The sequence below is a fragment of the Sipha flava genome, unplaced genomic scaffold, assembly GCF_003268045.1.
Source record: "Sipha flava isolate LNK unplaced genomic scaffold, YSA_version1 76_pilon_pilon, whole genome shotgun sequence".
NCBI classification, from domain to species: domain Eukaryota; kingdom Metazoa; phylum Arthropoda; class Insecta; order Hemiptera; family Aphididae; genus Sipha; species Sipha flava.
Window position 1 is genome coordinate 636935 of NW_020273616.1, and position 19216 is coordinate 656150.

Here is a 19216-nt window from a genome sequence, read left to right on the forward strand (position 1 = left end):
CGTTATGCAAATTACCGTCACTGGCGTCCACCTACCACTCTGTTACGCATAAACGTAACGTGGATGCTTTGTGTACCAAAGTGTACGCGTCTAGTGTTTGGGGTGAAGAAAAAATACTTGTTCGTATGAATAAGTGTACGGTGTACATTGAAAAAAAAAAATATATGAAAATTAATATTTTGCAGTACGTATTACTCCCCAACTGAGAAAATTGTGATGTCTAAAGCTATCGGTCGAGTTATTACTATTTAATCCAATAAATTAAACGTTTTGTTTATTGAATTTTCAACTGAATGTCTCACGTAAAAATATTATCATATCGATATATAAAGATAAATATTTTGTTCGTTTTTACACTTTTAATTAAGTTTGGATACAAAGGGAGAATATGGTGGCTGAATCCCCCCCCCCCAAGGCATTGGGTACTAACTTATAATATTACCTTAATTTTCAATTTGTCAATTAAAATAAAGAGAAGCAATACTATATTTATAACATATTTTATTTTATTACTTATTGACTAAAAGTGATTGCTAACCGTGATTATTTATAAAGTCCTCGTGATCCTAACCTAGAAGGATAAGAACAGAGGATTGGTCAAATTAATTTACTAATAAACTGAGATCTTTTTTTCGTCTAAAAAATATTTTACACTCTAATCTATGTAATTATTTAGGTATAATGTATACAATAAAAGGTAATTTTGTTATTAAAGTTATTTATTATTATTTTATAATATGCATATATGATTATTATTTTATTCGCTTAAAAATAATAACTTAATGACTATGATTTTATGTACTCGAAGTTAATTTTTTCGTCCAACCCTCCCCACCCTTTTTTAATTTCTAGATCCGCGCCGCATATAAGCATAGTGTACATTGTTAGAGAACGCAATGAAAATACTGTTCTACGATCAAAGTTGGGACTTATCTAAATAAATTTATCTAGATAAGTTATCTAGATAGATTTTTTGTCATCTTTTATCTTATCTAGATAAATAACGTTAAGTTATCTAATTACTTATCTAAGATAAAACTTTTACTTATCTAGATAATTGTCTGTATTCTTGCCCAGATTAGAGTTATTTTAATTCTAGAACGGAGACGAATCCTACAAATCAAAAATGATCAAAATCGGTCCAGCCGTTCTTGAATTATAAATTCTGTAACTAATCTGATTTTCTTTTATACATATAGATTTTCTATTCATAATCATAATTCATGTACTATTAATGAGTAATTATTATTTCTTGGTATGACATTTTGTTTGTATTTTCATGTCGGGAAAATATTTTTCGTATTTTTAAACTTAATTTCTTATTTTTCCACGGAAGTTCCAAATATAGTAGGTATTTGATTTTAATATATACATGTCACTCATACGCTGAATAGTCATTACTTCACTCTTGGAACCCGTAAAGTTTTAATTACTTATATAATAATGAAAATCATCAAATTAATATTAGTTAATATGTTAGTTATGGTAACTAAAAATAAAAAATTATAGAAATAATTGTAAATCTTATAATCATATTAATAAATAATATAACTTAAAATGTATTATTTATCAGTCTGTAAAAATAAAAAAAAACACATCATTGTAAAATAAATAAATTAATCACTTCATTCAGAATATAAAATAGATACATAATTATAATAGTTAAAATATTTATTATAAATATTTAAGTATAAATAAAAAAAAAAAATATTATAAAATATGAATTAGAAATTCAACTTTTCTATCTATAATAAAATATACATATATTAATACTATAGAATACATTATTAAATCTTTTAAAATAAATAATTTTTATTCATATCAACAAATAATATAAATTAAAATGTTGTATAACTGTTCAGTTTGTAAAAATCTAAAAAAAAAACTGTAAAAGATTTTATTAGCAAACAATTCGTTGGCTATTCGGAATACTGGAGTGGTAGTTCCAACGATTAAAATTTAACTCCCTAAATTCAAAAACCTAATTATTAATATCTTCCATATATGATATGTTTGATCTGATGTTAACGGTATTCCCAATTTCTCAAATAATGTTATTTGTATATTTTTTTTAAAAATATCATTTTGTCAAATTTCAAATTCCAAATAAAAGTTAAAAGTTTAAAAGCATTAAAACGTCTTTGAAATATTCAAAAATCAGAAATTTGATAACTGATAATTTTCGTGATTTCTGAAATTCAGATAATTGATAGCAAAATCGTTATCTCATTGGGATTACAGCCAATCGTAGAACAGTATTTCCATTGGGTTCTCTAACAATGCTTATATGTATCCGCGCTTACTTGTAATCAATAACCAACATATAGATAGGTTGAAAATTGTTGTGAACGTTACGGACGGCGTTCAGTTTTGATACGTTGTTTTCAAGTTTTCGTACCTTGTAAGAGTTTAAATTTCAACTAGGGAAGACAACTTATATTATTTAATCATAGCATATAGTAAAATAATGTAAAATATCTAAGGATTATAAAAATCAATATTTTAAAATAATTATCTAAGAAATTTAAAAATAATAATGCTATATTTTAATAACCTAGTATTTTTATACACAAGAACAACTCTCTTACAGTAGGTCATAGTTAATATAGTCATATAAATAATATTGTTTTAAACACTTTACTGGTTTTTTAAACCGGTTCGATTACATATTTTCGTGAAACACGTTGAATGTTATTTTAAATGAATGCGAAAGTAAATACTATCATCTAGTCATTCGCACGAGTTGATACCTACTGTGTACCTGTGTAGTAATAACAATACATACTGTATACTATTTATAGCTTGAGTTCATATATTTGTTTTATTTTTTAAAAATATCTGTGATTATTATTTTTAAAATGCATAGTTGGACAACAATTATTGCCCTTGTGGTAGTATTCATATTTGCCGTCGAGTTTCGACCATTAGATTACTTTATGACTACGTATCTCACCAGTCCACGATTAAACATTACTCTATCTCAGGTAAATACTTAAATAAGTTTAACTCATTCCAAAAGTTTACTGTAACTATACGATAACAATTATAGTTATAAATCAGTTGCTTGATTCATAAAAATTATTATTGTATAATTATACAGAATAAGATGTATCGTACTGTAAGTATTGATGAAGCATGAATAACATAGATGAGCGATACCAAATTAATTTTAATACTTAATACCCGGTACATTACTTTTTTTTAAATATTTTCTTTAACTCTCCTAAACAAATGTTATATTGTATTGTATATAGCGATACATTTTAAGTTTGTACTTATAGTATGTATGATAATAACTTACTTAATTTCAGTTTATTATACATACATTGTACACTATACATCAAATATAAATATTAGTATTTTTTTTTTTTTATGAGGGTTGAAGATTAATATATTATTATGCACTATAAATCGATAAATTTAAAAATTTATTTAAAAATTTTAATTAAAAAATAAATAAAAATTTAAAATTATATGAATGTTTAATATTTAATCCAATGTTTAAAAATGTATAACCAATATTGAATATTATATTAAACATTTATCAAATATTTAAATATTTTTAAATATTTCTTAAATATTGAATAAATATATCTAATCTGTGTGGTTTTTTTTTTTTTTTAAAGTAGTTCATAAACTATGTTTAAAAAAATAATAACATTTTTATTCTTAATACAATGGTTTCTCTGGCAGTAATTAATAGTATATTTTAAAATTTAGTAAAAGCGGTCATAATGATAGCTATAAATAACTTAGATTGGATTATAACTGAAAATTTTATAAATACAAGATCCCACTAACGAAATGTAGTTATTATAAACATAGTTAATCATTGCGATGTTTTTATGTTGTAACATTATTAAATAATATTTCACAATGATCTGTAGCCAGTTGTAAACATGAAGTATACATGCATGCATATGAAAGTAAAAGTAGAATACTATATACCTACTTCAAGATATTTATGTAAAAATACTCTTTACAAGTATTTTGTATTTTATGTTATATTCAACTATTAAAAAAAAAAAAAAAAAAAAAAAAAAAAAGCGGCCATATAATAAATTATATGACAATGGTTAACTGCTATTCGTTAAAAATGGTGGGACACGTTTCCACCAAAAGTGTACCTTTCCTTTTTTCACCAATTTATATTTTGACCGATACCCATTTCCACCAAATGATATTTTGATTAATGCCCGTTTCTACCAACCGTTTCTACCAAATCAGTTTCTATTATGAAAAATTTGATAGATTAACGTATTTTGCATAATATTATGTGTGTTAGGTATTGATATGGTTCAATATGATATGAACTCAGTAAATAATTGAATTTTATTAAAAATGATTAGTAAATATGTATTTTATTGCATGTACTTATATTTACACAGGCAACAGATGAATTGGCACATCTTCGTGACTATTCCAACATCTTGTCTATTTTAGTAATAACGATTATCACCGATTATTTACTCTATAAACCGGTTTTGCTATTCAACGTCTTCTGTGGAATACTTTTCTATGTCAATCTTGTGATGTTACCTAATTTTATTCGACTAAAAGTAAGTATTTACATTTAAGGAATGCATGGTATGATATAATAAGCCATTTTTAAATAGTTGTATCTTCAAATATTAAAATTGATTTAGGTACTTTGACACGTTATGTTAAACTAAATTATTGAATGTTAGTACTGCTAAGTAAAAGTTTAATTAAACATTTAAAGCTAACGCATCATAAGCATTTAGAATTGGACAACTAATTTTCAGATGATTTAATTTTTCTATTTTGAAGGTTTTCGAGCTATTTGGAGCATTTTTCATACCTCATGAAGTAGTATATTTAAGTTACTTATTTGCAAGAGTCCACGATAAGAGATATTACCAAGCCACATCAGGATTAGCAAGAACCGCTATGTTATTAGGCAAATTTTGTTCATCAGTATTTGCTCAGACTTTGCTTTTTACTCGAGGAAAATCTTATGTTAAAGACCTACCCTGTTTCACATTAGGAAGTAAGTATGATTATTAATTAAATATCTAATGGCAAAATTCGATGACTTTTTATATTCCATCCATCCTTTCTTCGCTTATCAGTCCTTTAAGAATTACTAATCCTTATATATTCAGCCTGTTAAAGTGCCAATTAACTCAATCAAATGCTTAAATTTTCACAATCTAACCCATCACCCAGTTACTCTACATATTTTTTATCAGATCTCCCTACCTTACTTGAGTTTTATCAATTGGAATATTTTAAAGCACATCACGAATGATAGAATACATGATGGAATATACTTTTTATTCAAACAATTAAGAATTAAGGTTATTTTAAATTGCTGGTACATAAATAAATTCATAGATACTAATATGATATGCATACTTAATTAGTCACAATAAATCTTTTTTTTTAAAAATTATAAGAAAAAAGATTTTGAAAAATGAGCAAGTTTGCGATTAATGAAAAGCTTTAGCATACTTTATCCTAAAATATACGATGTATATTACGAATTTACTTTTAACTTCAATTTTCGCCTCGTTTAAATATAAATTAATGATCAAATACATATATATTATATATAATGAAATTAGTGTTCATTTAAATTCCTCAAATATTTTATTTTCAGTTTCCAATATTGATAAATTAATTATTATCCTAGTTATAATTATTCATTTAATACTTGTATTTACCATCTATCACAGAAAATATGTTCTTATAAAAAAACAGAAACAATTTAATCATTTTAGACTTTGAAACTTCATTAATTTTTAGTATTTAGTGCTATTTGTCAATTCTGTTATCTAAAATTTTAATTTAAAAGTACTTTATATACTTTTAGTTATCAGAGGTGTCCTGGACCTTAATTTAGAGGGGGCGAAAGGAAAATCTTCTGTATTTATACATTTTTTTTATAGAAAAATAACAATAACTGTTATGGTTGTAGGAGGAAAAAATTAAGAAAAACACAATAACTATTACCATACTAATAATTTTCGAAATACCACATACCAATCAAAGTTGTTAAATCTAGGGAGGGCGATCGCCCCTTCGACACCCTTAAAATACCCCCTTGTTAAATATTCATATAGTCACAAAAATAATTGAATATTGTATAGAAGACTTGTATTTATTCTAGGTGTAGTGTTTGCATTCGTTTGGGCATCATTTTTACCACCAGTAAGACGAAGAAATTACAAAGATGATGTTATTGCAAAGCTCATGGTAAATAATAATAATGAACAATCTACAACGATGGTGAGTATTTTCAATTTTTTTATTTATAGTGAATTATGTGTTCAATTAAAAAATGATTATATCTTAACTTGAAGAATGAATATCTTTTTTTTTTTTGACAGAATAATTTAAGAAAAATAGTGTTTAAATTGAGAAAATAATTTACTGATCTTAAATTCCAACAATAATATAGGTATAATAATGTTATTTGCGGACAATTTATAAGGTCCTTTTTATCAACTGTATAAACCAAAAATTATATTTAGTGTTAAAAACATTATTTACATACTTGTTATGAAACACCATCGGTATAAATCATGTGATGTAAAAATTATATTAAATTTAGGTATAATCGTAAATATTAAATATATATAATCATTAAAAATAAACAAAAAGTTCTTTTTTGATAGTATGTGTATAATATCAAACTTGATATTTAATTTGATTTGAAAAATTACAATAGAAAAATCTTTAAATAGTTATTTAAAATTTTATTTTTATGAGTATATTATAACCTACAGTTTTATTTTGATACGTTAAATATTATAATATTCTAAATCGTAATTGATTTTATTTCTATGTTTACTTACCCATCTTTAGATAATATAAGTTATTACTTTTATTTAAATTTTAATTGTTTATAAAATATAATAAAATCAACTATATAAGATGTTTTAAATCAAAACATAATTTTAGAATGAAAAACTTCAGCCATCATCTAAATCTATTTCAAGACAGATGTGGAAGAACTTAAATGAATCTTATAAAAACTTGATTGTATTAAAATGGTCCATTTGGTATTGCTTGGGCTTAGTTGGCTATATGATAGTAAGTTTACTATGGTATTAAATCGTATGATATTAAATCGTATAACTGAACATTTTATTCAATTATAAAGTAACATTTATAATTACAGATAAATATGTCATTCCTAAGTCATGAGTTTGGTGAAAATGAGCAAGTTAATGGAGTAGTAGAATCTTTGACCATGTTAATTGGTAAGTGAATTATTTAATTTTAAATATAATAAAAATTAAGAAATATTCATCAAACGAAATTTATTTATATATATAAACTATATAACTATATAACTTTATAATATAAATGTATAACTATGTATATTATAAATAATATAAGTTTTTATATATATATATATTTGAAATGTTATATAGATATAGATAATTTTTAGTTATTATGTTATTCGTCATATTTGATATAATATTGACGTATATGGTAAAAATATATTTTAAATTACGTATGTACTATGTTTTTAGTGTCTATAAAATCAGCTAAATATTATACATGCATATAATATTATGTAGACCATCACATTATTTATTAATAAAGGTACTCTTTTTTAAAATATCCAAGTCCAATGAATTGCTCATTAGTTATTATTAAAATATTAACAAAAATACCAATATACCTATAATATAATATCGATAGATTCTATTACCTTGTCATATATTATGTTCACAGGAGCAGTTAGTTCATACAAAATTGGCGTAAGACGAGTGAATTGGGAATTAAAATGTAATGCGTTCATAGGATCTGGGACATTGATTCTTGGTATGTGCGTAATATTTTGTTACTTTCACCAACAAATGTTATCTGTTCAGCTATCGTACATATTATTTGGATCACTAATTCAAGCTATGTTTGTTATATCATGGTAAGTAAAAATATACTGGTTTTTAAAAAAAATATTATAATAAAGTAAATTCGTCATTAGGTTGTGTTTAAATAACCGAATTATATTATTAGCAATAAATAATATTTATAGGTATATCCGATATTTTTCTTTTACTTGCATAACTCTCTAATATTTTTCAATTCTAACGTAACATATGATAACGTATTATATGTAAACAATAATTGTATTATTTATTTTCATATACTATTTTTTGTTAATTTAAAAGGTCTGAAATTGCAAAACAGCTGAAAAATAAATGTTATGCACTCATAATGTGTTTTAACACTTTCATATCTTTAGTAGTTTTATTGTGCTATAAAGAACTTTTCATTCGTGGTAATATCTTCCAGATTAATATCCCTGAACAGGTACGTTTAAAATAATATTTTTAATTTTACATTTGTATTTATAAGAATACAAATGAAAATATTTATTCGATTGTCTTTGTATTTATCAAAAAGATTATAACTTGAAACATATACTTATAGGTTCTTTTGTTCGGTAGCACATATATCATCATAGGGATAATTTACTTGATACCTTGTGGTATAGAATTTAAGAGAAGTCTGGAAAATAGTTGTTCTGTATACGACGTTTCCTACTGAATAAAGAAATCATACAATATTTACTTTTACACATGATCCGGATTAAGACTAAAATTAAATTCCTTAAATAATAAAACGTTTACTATTATATAAATTACTTTTATTTAGATCTCACTACCAATCTTAAGATATATTTGGTTTTTTACGAGAAAACTTACTTTTACAAATTATGAAATATAATCAAAGTATTCAAAAATAATGAATATGTACATTAATTTTAATATTTATATCTATAGTTTAATATTTGTAAAATATTGATTTTAATTTTTAAATTGATGTTAATAGTACTAAGAAAGTTAGTGAACCATAAAAGTTAATTCAAATCTCAAATTATGATCTATGTATTTATGTTTTACTTTAATATAGCTCATACTTTTTTTTTGTTTGTATTTTTTCATAAACTTTGTTTTTAAATACATAATTTTAAAATTTAAGATTTTAGTTATTTACTATTCGATGTTACAGTATATTATATGTAATTAATATGTATTTAATGTGTGCAAAGTTTATACTCAAATGTGTCGTAACATATAACAACTGTAATGTCTATGCTTAAATTTAACTGAATTAATAAACTTTCATAATAATTACTCGCATGATAAAAAATATAGAAAATTATTTATTTAAATCCATGTCCTACCATTTTTTTCTGTTCTTTTAGGTTCTGATTAAAGTAAGTATTGGGTGCAGTAATGTTATATTTTTTGGTATACATTTTTCGGGTAATAAATCTGCACCAATGTATGAATTAACTTTTTAAATAGAAAATAAGACATATCTGACACGTTAAAATGATTAATTTTTAATTTTCTTAGTTATCTTAGTTTTCTTATTTTTTCCACCATAATAGTTATTTTTATTTTATTTTTTTTTATTTTTTTTTTATAACTTTTAATCAATATAAAAAATGACATATATATATTGTATATTTCTTTTAATAAAATTATAAATATAACAGACGAAGTATTATAGTTGATTAAATATTATAAACCAATCTATCCCTACAATATTTTACTGTAGCTAAAAGGTTATTTATAATTTATAAAAATTATATTTATTTATCAAGGTTTTAAAATTTGAATTTTGAAAATTTATTATTTTGATAAATATGAGGAAAATATAATTTATATACTTCAGAATTTCAATAACAATTTATCTCAGGTATACCTAAATATAGTTAATGGTATGTTTGTTGTATGTTTATTCTCACTGATAACTTGGTTTAAAAAAAATAAATTTTCATGTATTCTATATACTTGCACTTAGAAATTTTGAATTTTATAATTTTTGTTATGTTTTCAATAATTCGATCGCGTAATCAGTTCGAAATTAATGAACATAGTAACGAATCAATAACACATATTGAAGAAAAATTACAAAAAAATAAATATTTGTATTGATTTTTAAAAAATGATACATGATACCACATGTGTATTATTTTTAAATATTTTGTAATTTCATGTGTACATAAATACATGCATTCACATTCACTGTTTTAAGACAGGTATGTCAAAAACAGACTTGATTGCGCCGGAATAATTATTATTGTTCTGCACAAGCGCCCTTTTTTAGCCTAATCCTAAATATAACAAGCATAGGTAGATTTCGGACGAAGAAGAAACAACAATGGAAATTATACAGACCGTGAATAACGGACTGTCAAAACAATTTAGCGGCCTATGACTTGATGCTGATATGTACGTTTGAACAAGGCGTATTCATGTAGTAAATTTCCGGAAACAACAGAGTTAATTTTTTATTTGCCTATAGAATTACGCAGTGTAAATAAGAATAAATTAAAAAAATAATATTTATAATTTAGTACTGGTAACTGTTTAAAATATTAAATGTTTCACTGTTTATTCCTTGAACCTATACGTTCAAATAAATTAAGTTTTATTTCAAAATCAAATATGAATCACTCAATATTATTGATACAACTTTATAAGACTTTCGTCCCACTATCATAATTGTGTATAAATATATTATTTTTATGCACACACACAATCACACACACACACACACACACACACACACACACACGAAAATTTTAAACATTAGCTGTAAATAGTAATGTAAATGTATGTTTAAATTACCTGTCTAATATAGATGCAACTATGGATACGCAAGGTGGTCATTAGTTCCCCTGTTTCTTTTAGGTCAATCTATAATAACTATAGTGAAATACCATTAACTTTATTATTAGCGATTTCAGAACCCCCAATATTTGGATATTAGTTGCGTTTATGCTGCCTAAATGAAAATGTGTAGTAATGTTAAGATAAAAATGCGAATAGTTAAAAATTTAAGAAAAAGAGAAAATAAAAATAAGTAGGTATATCACTTCAGAGTAATGAGAAGATAGTTGTATTTATATTGACACGAACTTGTTATAATTTATACATATATACCACTATACTTCATCATTAATTTTTTGTTTTTTTTTTTTTTTTATACGAAAATTCGATGAGGAGGATTGGGGCAAAATCGATAATTAAACATTATGAATCGTCCCGACCCGCTGTTAAAGCCACGAGAAAATGAGAAACAAGTGTATGGTACGGCACTCAGTGATTGGCGCCCCACCACTAGCCGCGTGCGCTTGTGCGTATACTTGTATACGATGCTCTCCCGGATATTCCTGGAGCCCCAGCCCGCAGGATCCCCTTTAACTTCCGTTTTCCGACAATCGACCAGGTCTGGTAGCGGTGGTGCGATCAAACACTCCCCTCTACCCTTGCTTCAACAACCCCCTCGGAAAGCTTCATTCGTTTGACCGGCATGTACACAATTCAATAGCGAGTTTCGGGCGATAGCTTTACGGTGGTAGGGCCGGAGGGGGTTGGGATTGTAGAAAAAGGGAGCATTTCCCTTCCTCCACACCTTTTTGCCACATTCTCTCCGGTCCACAAAGCCAAGTTAAAGCCGACCTGATAAACCCTATACACAGTTCATACTTAAAACAAACTTACCCTTACTGCCGCAGTAAAATATATACTCGAATAAAATATGACGTCTGTACAAATCGTAATAGATTGTTAAGCAGTTCTAAGCGTATTTTAGCTACTTGTTTTGTTAAAACTATCACCAAGGTTTGAGACAATTATTTCTGTAACTAAAATATTTAATTGATTATGATATTTTGTGTAAATTTAATAAATGTAAATCAAATAACTTTGTTGCACAATGGTACATTTTAATACTATCATTGATCACAATCATCATACTCGCATTTATTAAAAAGAAATATTAATACCTACATAATGTAGAGACCGTAAACATATAGTGATACATTATAAGTATTCAAAAGCATTTACTAAAATCGTTAAATAATCGAAATTGCCTTTAAACAATAAATTGAAATAAATACTTATTCTAAAACAAATATCAACTTATTACAATAAAGTTAGAAAATAATGGACATTGGATAGGTCTTATGTATTCTAGTTATACAACATTTAGAATCGTGCGTGTTTACATGTAATATGCATTATACAAATTGTAAATCTCTTTAAGTCATGGTTTAACAGTTTGTCACACGTTTTATACATATAACCCTTCATGAACTCGAATTGAATTTAAATAATAATGTTGTCATTTTAATATTGGTGATAAATTTTTTTATTGTACACAGTAAGAAAGGGTCCAATAAAACCCCAATCAAATTATAAGACTAAAGCAATTGATTACAAAATATAATGAAATGTATAATATCAGACGCGTACACAAAGAAATGTTTTGGAAGGGGTTTTACGTTGTACATTTTCATAATAATATAATCTATATACCAATTTTACTATATAAAAATATATTTAATATCATTTTCCTGAATTTCGGGAGAGGTTTGAACCCCTAAAACCCCCTTTGTGTACGCGCCTGTATAATATAAATTATATATGTTCTATAAATTAGTACAATAATTACTGATTAAAAATTATACGCTAATTATACTTAACACAATGCATATGAATTTTGTATTATTAATATTGCCTGAAAGTATAATATGGACGTACCATACAATTTTCTTTTTAAATATAAGTGGTAAAGTAATTGTGTTATTTATGAAGTAATACACTATTTGAATATAATAAATAATATTTCATAAAAATTATAATTGAATTTATTTACCTTTGGAACAGAAAATTAGAAGCTTATATAATTGTCATGATCTAAAACTATAGGTATTTTATTTTACAAAAATTATGAAATGCCATAACTATGAATATCTTTTATGAAAAACAAGTAAATAGACCACACATATTTATAATTTGCCTACTCGAATGGTCAACATAAGATATCTAAAATAACTTTTTACTCTAATATAGTCGATACATCTGATAATTTAATAATGATTTTAAATTTAATTTAATTTAATTTGTTAATTTCAACTTTATATTTTGGAATATTAATTAGCATAATATTTATAAAAATATGATTGAGTGATTCAATTTAAGTATAAAATTGTTAAATAATTTTAAATTTGCTGATATATCATTTGACTTTTATTACAATAGTTTTTTAGTTAAATAATAAACACAAAATAATTTATAAGAAATTCACTTCTTAACATAAATCACTAAATACAGATACCAATACCAACATATTCACTTTTTCTATTTGGTTGTCAATGAATATATGTATATGTTTATATGCACGTTAATGTGCCCATTACACAATATTCGATTGCAATATCATTAACTTTGAATTTATTGCCATGCAGAGATTATTCAAATTTAATCACTTCTGTATAATGTGCATTCATAGAGAAGCGAAAACTTTTAATTTAACCTAAGCGGTTTTCCTGGTTAAAACCTAAACACCTCCCTCCTTTTAGCCCCTACGCAAAACCAATTACATAATAACGTGTTAAAGTCCCTGTGAAGGGATAATAGTCACGTTCAATGGTTATACATACATATATAAGTACACACACACCAACATATTACACATAAACGTAATACGTATATGATATAAATATTTATGTTCTACTACATATATTCTATAAAATGTACTGCGGGTCTTGTTTATATAATCCAGTATATATTTGAGTATATTATATACGAGTACTATATTGTCAGTGTTGATATGCTTCATATATGTATAGTTTAAGGTGACAAATATTAATCTGAAATTTAAGGTGACAAAATATTTTATATAAGTATGCGATAATAATTGAAATAAAATTATACTTGTGTTGGATATTCATTATTCAGTGATTTCTAGTATAGATATGAACTAAAAATAATATTATAAAATAAAATCTAGTTTTCCTTAAACGTATTTAATTACTTTTGTAACTTAAAGCTTACTTATTTAACTAACGACTTCGACTACTGGACTTAATTTTGTATGCATTATGGACATCGATGTGGCACTTAACAACAAGATTTGTTCAAAATATATTGCATTTACGATAAGCGTCATCTTATAACATTTTAAGAGGTTCAAAATGAATTAGTAATAATGAATGGTATCCAAAAAATAATTCACTTCGCTCATACACCTATTCAGTATTCAAATTCCTCCTAAACGTTGCTGATCATACCTTGTGTCACGTCATTCACCGCATCTGTAATCCTGTTTTGGAACTATTTCAGGTCTATAGGTAATGGTGGTACATAAACTTTCTATATTACTTAGCCCCACTAAAAAAATAATTTACCGTAAGGTAAGGAGAACGTAATAGACAGGAATGAATTGCCAAATCATTGTTTCCTTTACACCTAATCCATCGTCGAGTAAGTTCGCCATTCAAATGCCGGTGAACTTCTAACTTCCAGTGCATTGGTACTCCATCTTGTTGAAAAACAAAATTATTACTATCATAACTTGGTTAGGTTATCTTTCCATTAGTACATGGGTGGCGACTGTGTGACTGAGCAAAAACCTTAGATCGCCGAATTACGCGCCTGAAGCAATGGTCGGCAACCCGCGGCCCGTAATTACAATTATAATTGTTATAAACATATGGAATATCACATTATGTTAATAACTGATATTTATTATTTAATTTAATCTACACGTTATCTACGTTTTGATTAACATCATAACACAATGAAATATTATGTTATTAATATTGAATCAGTTTTATAGTGCAATCGTCTTAGTTCTGCGTGTGATATTTTTTACTTGTTAATGAGTGCTATGGCTGCAAAATGAAAAAATATCGATGAGTATAATACTTTCAAAGAATATTAGACCAATCGTTTCTTTTTTATCGAACCCAGTAGTAAGTTATTGTGTTTAATTTGTAATAAAATAAAAACAGTTATGAAAGATTACAGTGTTAAGCGACATTACAAAAATGAGCATAAGATAACATTTGAAAACATAAGCAGTGAATTAAGTACCGATTAAAAATATTGCTAATAATTAATAAAAAGTATTAGTAATGTACAACACTATTTAAAAATCCACAAAATATTCTTACTGAAAATCCTCTGGCACAGTGGAACTTTTTTATGACTGGGTGCCAGTTAAAATTGCGAAAAAAATATCACGAAAGTAAAAATCGCGAAATATTTTAACAGCGAAAACATTAATAGCGAAAAGTAAGAAATATACCTGGATATATCTTTTTATAATATAATAAGTAATGATTAACATTAAAATAACATTAAAATCAAAATATTATATAAAATAAAATTTAAATTTGATATTTTTCCTAAACTAGGGTGAGTATATAAAATACATCATCACACTATGCTATGATCACAATATAATATATTAAGCTTGACAGCTGTTAGGTTTAACTACGGATTATCTTTATTACGTGATCCAAGACGCAATAGTACAAAATAACATTATTGATTATCTAGTATTATTATATTATAAAGGTATACCCACTAACGAAAATAATTTCTTTCTTTTCGCTATTAATGTTTTCGCTGTTGTAACATTTCACGATTTTAATTTTCGCTATTTTATTTTCGCGATTTTTACTTTCGCGATTTTCACATGGACTCTATTATTTAGTACAGAGTGTTTAAAGATCGGATCAACCATTTTTTACATTATTTTTAAATTTTTTTCTTCTTTTAACTTATTAACTAAATAATTATTATAATTATATAGTTAATATAATTAGATTCAGTATTGTGTATACTGCACTTTTATATATAATACCCGTTTTTTACTTTTTTCTTACATGTTTTTTGCAATTCACATAATACACCTGTAATTGTAATTGTATTAAAAGGACTAAGCTTATAGGTGCCCGAAGCGGGGCAAGGTAGAGAATTTGCAGGGGGGCTTTTCTAAAATATTTTTTAAATTGAAAAATTTAATAAAAAAGATTCTAGTTTTAAAATAGTAATATCATGAAATTTATCCTCAAATCTTAACATTTCCCCTCCCCTATGAAAAATATCTTTGGTTACCTATGGCTTAGCCCATATATTTTCTTAAATAAAATAAAATAATTGGTCGGTCTCAAAGAAGGTTATTAAATCTTAGAAAAATTAATCGAATTACCGAAAATATTAATGTAATAAATTATTATTTATAATTCCGTTACCAGGAATTGTATTTTTGTTTTATCAGTTGAAAAAAAATAGCTATTTTGTATTTATATACTATTAATATATATTAATACATAATATATTTATCGTTGTCTTATCGCAATGCGTTAGGTGTGGATAACTGCCATCGGAACTTGCTAAGTGTGTATCTATGGAAAACAAAGCAACAGAGCTCAATATCAAAGCTGTCCAGGACGGCTAGTAATTACTAAAAAAATACTTATTTAACTAGAATCCAAAATTTCAATAATGACTACATAATGATATCTTTACAAATTCGAGTAATTATGTATTGAATATCATCATTATATAAATTTATTTTTGATTTATTTTATCTAGTGTTAAAAAATGTCACAAATACTAGCGATACATTTTTAAATCTTATCACTAAACCATAGTGGACTTGACAATCCATTTAATAATCCGCCAAAAAAAAAATTGCAGCCCAATAAATGTTGGAAATGCCAAAAACAGCCAGCAAATGACCGACACATTTTTTGGTTAGGTCTCGTAAGATACGCTTACTTGTGTCATTATATTCTCGAACATATTTACTATTACATTTCGTTGGGGCCGATTAACTTAGTTACACTATTTAATTGTACGATTAGTTGGCTGAATTAGTTCCGAGTATTTTACAAACAAAAACGATCTCCTAATTGCACCTCCTACTCCCACCAAAAAAAAAAAAAACATAATTGGAGGAGCAGAGGTATCTGTTGTATCGTCAACCGGTCATTTTTTAATTAAAATCTATAACACGAAAAAAAATCAAATCTGTGATATCAATTTTTAATATGATGATGCTTATGATATAGTAATAATTTTGCAGCATGATGTGCAGTCAGCATGTCACAATAATATCATAGTAATTAGTAATTTATATTTAGATTCTATGCTCGATAGCATTATAAAAATAACAGCCTGATAGACAACATAGGAAGTGTATTTAATTTCTCTTTCTTTTTGAGGTAAAATAAATAGGATGTAGTTCTAATTTTTAATGGCCGTCTATATTTTTCAACATTTTTGGTTTTTGGCAATTTACCACCTTCCGTTCCCCATCTCTCTCCATCGAAATTTTCTCCGAATCGAGCCGCTGTACACAATTTATCAGTAATCGTGTGGACAGTTTTAAACAAGTCGTTGAAAATGGTTTACACGTCATACAGTGCACCCGGCTTCTTTTTTTTTTTTTGCCACTTTAAGCTCTGCGTATAGACTCTTGCTTGTGCAATCGCATCATTGCCAAACGTGGTCGTACACGTGTACATATTTGTATATGTTTATGTCATCGTCGTGTCCGTTGTCATAGCTGCGTTGCGATTCGAGACACGTCGACGGGCGACGTCGGTCGGCGACAGCGGCCGCGCTCGTTAACACGCTCGTAACACTCGGCGAATACATGTCCCGAAACTGGGGATGGCTGTATCGCCAATTTGGCGTTGAGTACCGTTTGCGTGCAGGAGGAGTGGACGAAATTGGATTTCACGAGCGCGTGCGCGCGTGCGCGCACGAATGTGTATGTGCGCGAGTTCAAATGTATATTCTTACCCACCGTTGCCGCTGCTGTTCCGTATATACGTAGTGCGGGCACGACGGCGGCAGGGATGCACAGCGTACACGCGAACGGGTCGGAAAGAGTTATTCCGGTTCAATCCCAAAATTACTTAAAGGTCTGATTCGATTTGTTCGCACGCGAAATACAATTACTCCCAGAATTTTGATGTTTTCAGCACCTTTTGTTCGGCCACGAACACATATACATATTTACATATAGAATGTGCTTTATACATTTATAAATATATATATATATATATATACACACACTTATTATACAAACATATATTTATATTTATTATGTATAGGTATATCAAACATTATAAACTAGAGCTTTCGGATGTACGTATACAATACACACGTTTACGAATTCTATAAATTCACATGGTGGAAAAATATATTAGACTATTACCTATTTACGTATACTAGTGATGGGTGATTTGGATAGATTATTTAAAAGATAGATCTTTGTCATACGATGAATCGATTTTTTTGAATCAATCTTCATGATCAAATCTTCTAAAAGATCGATTCATTTTTTTGAAGATCGATTCGAATCGTTAATCCGATTTATCATGTGAATCGAATCGAATCGTTCTATGGTATTTTATGCGAATAGATTCATTATTAATTTTTGATCCAATTTCCGATCTTTTCACATTTCTGACACTATGATTAGAATAAAGTCACGAACTTTTCATTCCGATTTACTTTCAAAAATCGCCCATCACTAAAAGTTACTACACATTTCATAATTTAGTCTACTTTTCATCTATATTACAAGTAAACCTGCAAAGAAAGAGTCATCTATTGATTACAAATAAACAGCATATAAAATTAATCGATCTTTTACCACCGATATTTTCAATCCGATTTCAATAGATTCCAAAGATTGATTCACTTTCAAGAATCACCCATCACTAACATATATTTTAAACTTTAAAATATAAAAAGTTCTTAATTTTTTTTTTTTTTTTTTTTGTTCATTGAGCATTTTAGAAAAAACTCTATGAAACACCATGAAAACCATGCATGCAAATTTTAAACAACTAAAAAAAAAATAATGATGCACTATTGATTTTTTTTTAATATTTCTATGCATATAATCATTTCTATTCATATAAGCAAAGACGTATTTAGGAATTTTGCACTTCAGGTAAGAAAATAAAACGTCCTCTAACCTAAATTTCTTTAGGAATAGGTATACTCGTATTTATAAAAAAATCACATGACAATTTTTTTAATGTGAATCATTTTATAACGAAATCAAATTATGCGTGACTATGAATATTGAATTGGGCTTTTTGTTGCATCCATATTTAGTGAAAAATTAAATAAAACACAAGCATAACTTTCAAAACACAGACAGGTGTTTATAAAGAACTACGCAAAAGTCGATTCTAAGTGGATCTCGACATTAGATTAAAAAAACCACAAATATTAATGATTCAGCTGATTTAAATATTACCAAACGTTTACTTGTAAATTTTGAGCCTGAATTAAAGAAAAAATTTGAGTCACCAAACCCTCCACCCCACCAATAAGTAAGTCTAAATACGCCTCTGTAAGAGCCAATGTAATATCTTATCAGTTTCATCTATTCTATG

At 26.5% G+C, this 19216-nt stretch overlaps 1 protein-coding gene across 1 annotated transcript; it reads left to right on the forward strand.

Annotated features, from left to right (window-relative positions):
- Positions 1–2709: 2709 nt before the first annotated feature.
- LOC112692708 (folate transporter 1-like) lies at positions 2710–8706 on the forward strand. The gene is made up of 9 exons (XM_025567458.1): positions 2710–2984; positions 4389–4559; positions 4792–5011; positions 6134–6252; positions 6928–7059; positions 7148–7229; positions 7711–7903; positions 8151–8292; positions 8413–8706. Exons 1-9 carry the CDS (start codon positions 2859–2861, stop codon positions 8527–8529), a joined length of 1302 nt encoding a protein of 433 aa, XP_025423243.1. The 5' UTR covers positions 2710–2858; the 3' UTR covers positions 8530–8706.
- Positions 8707–19216: the final 10510 nt, after the last annotated feature.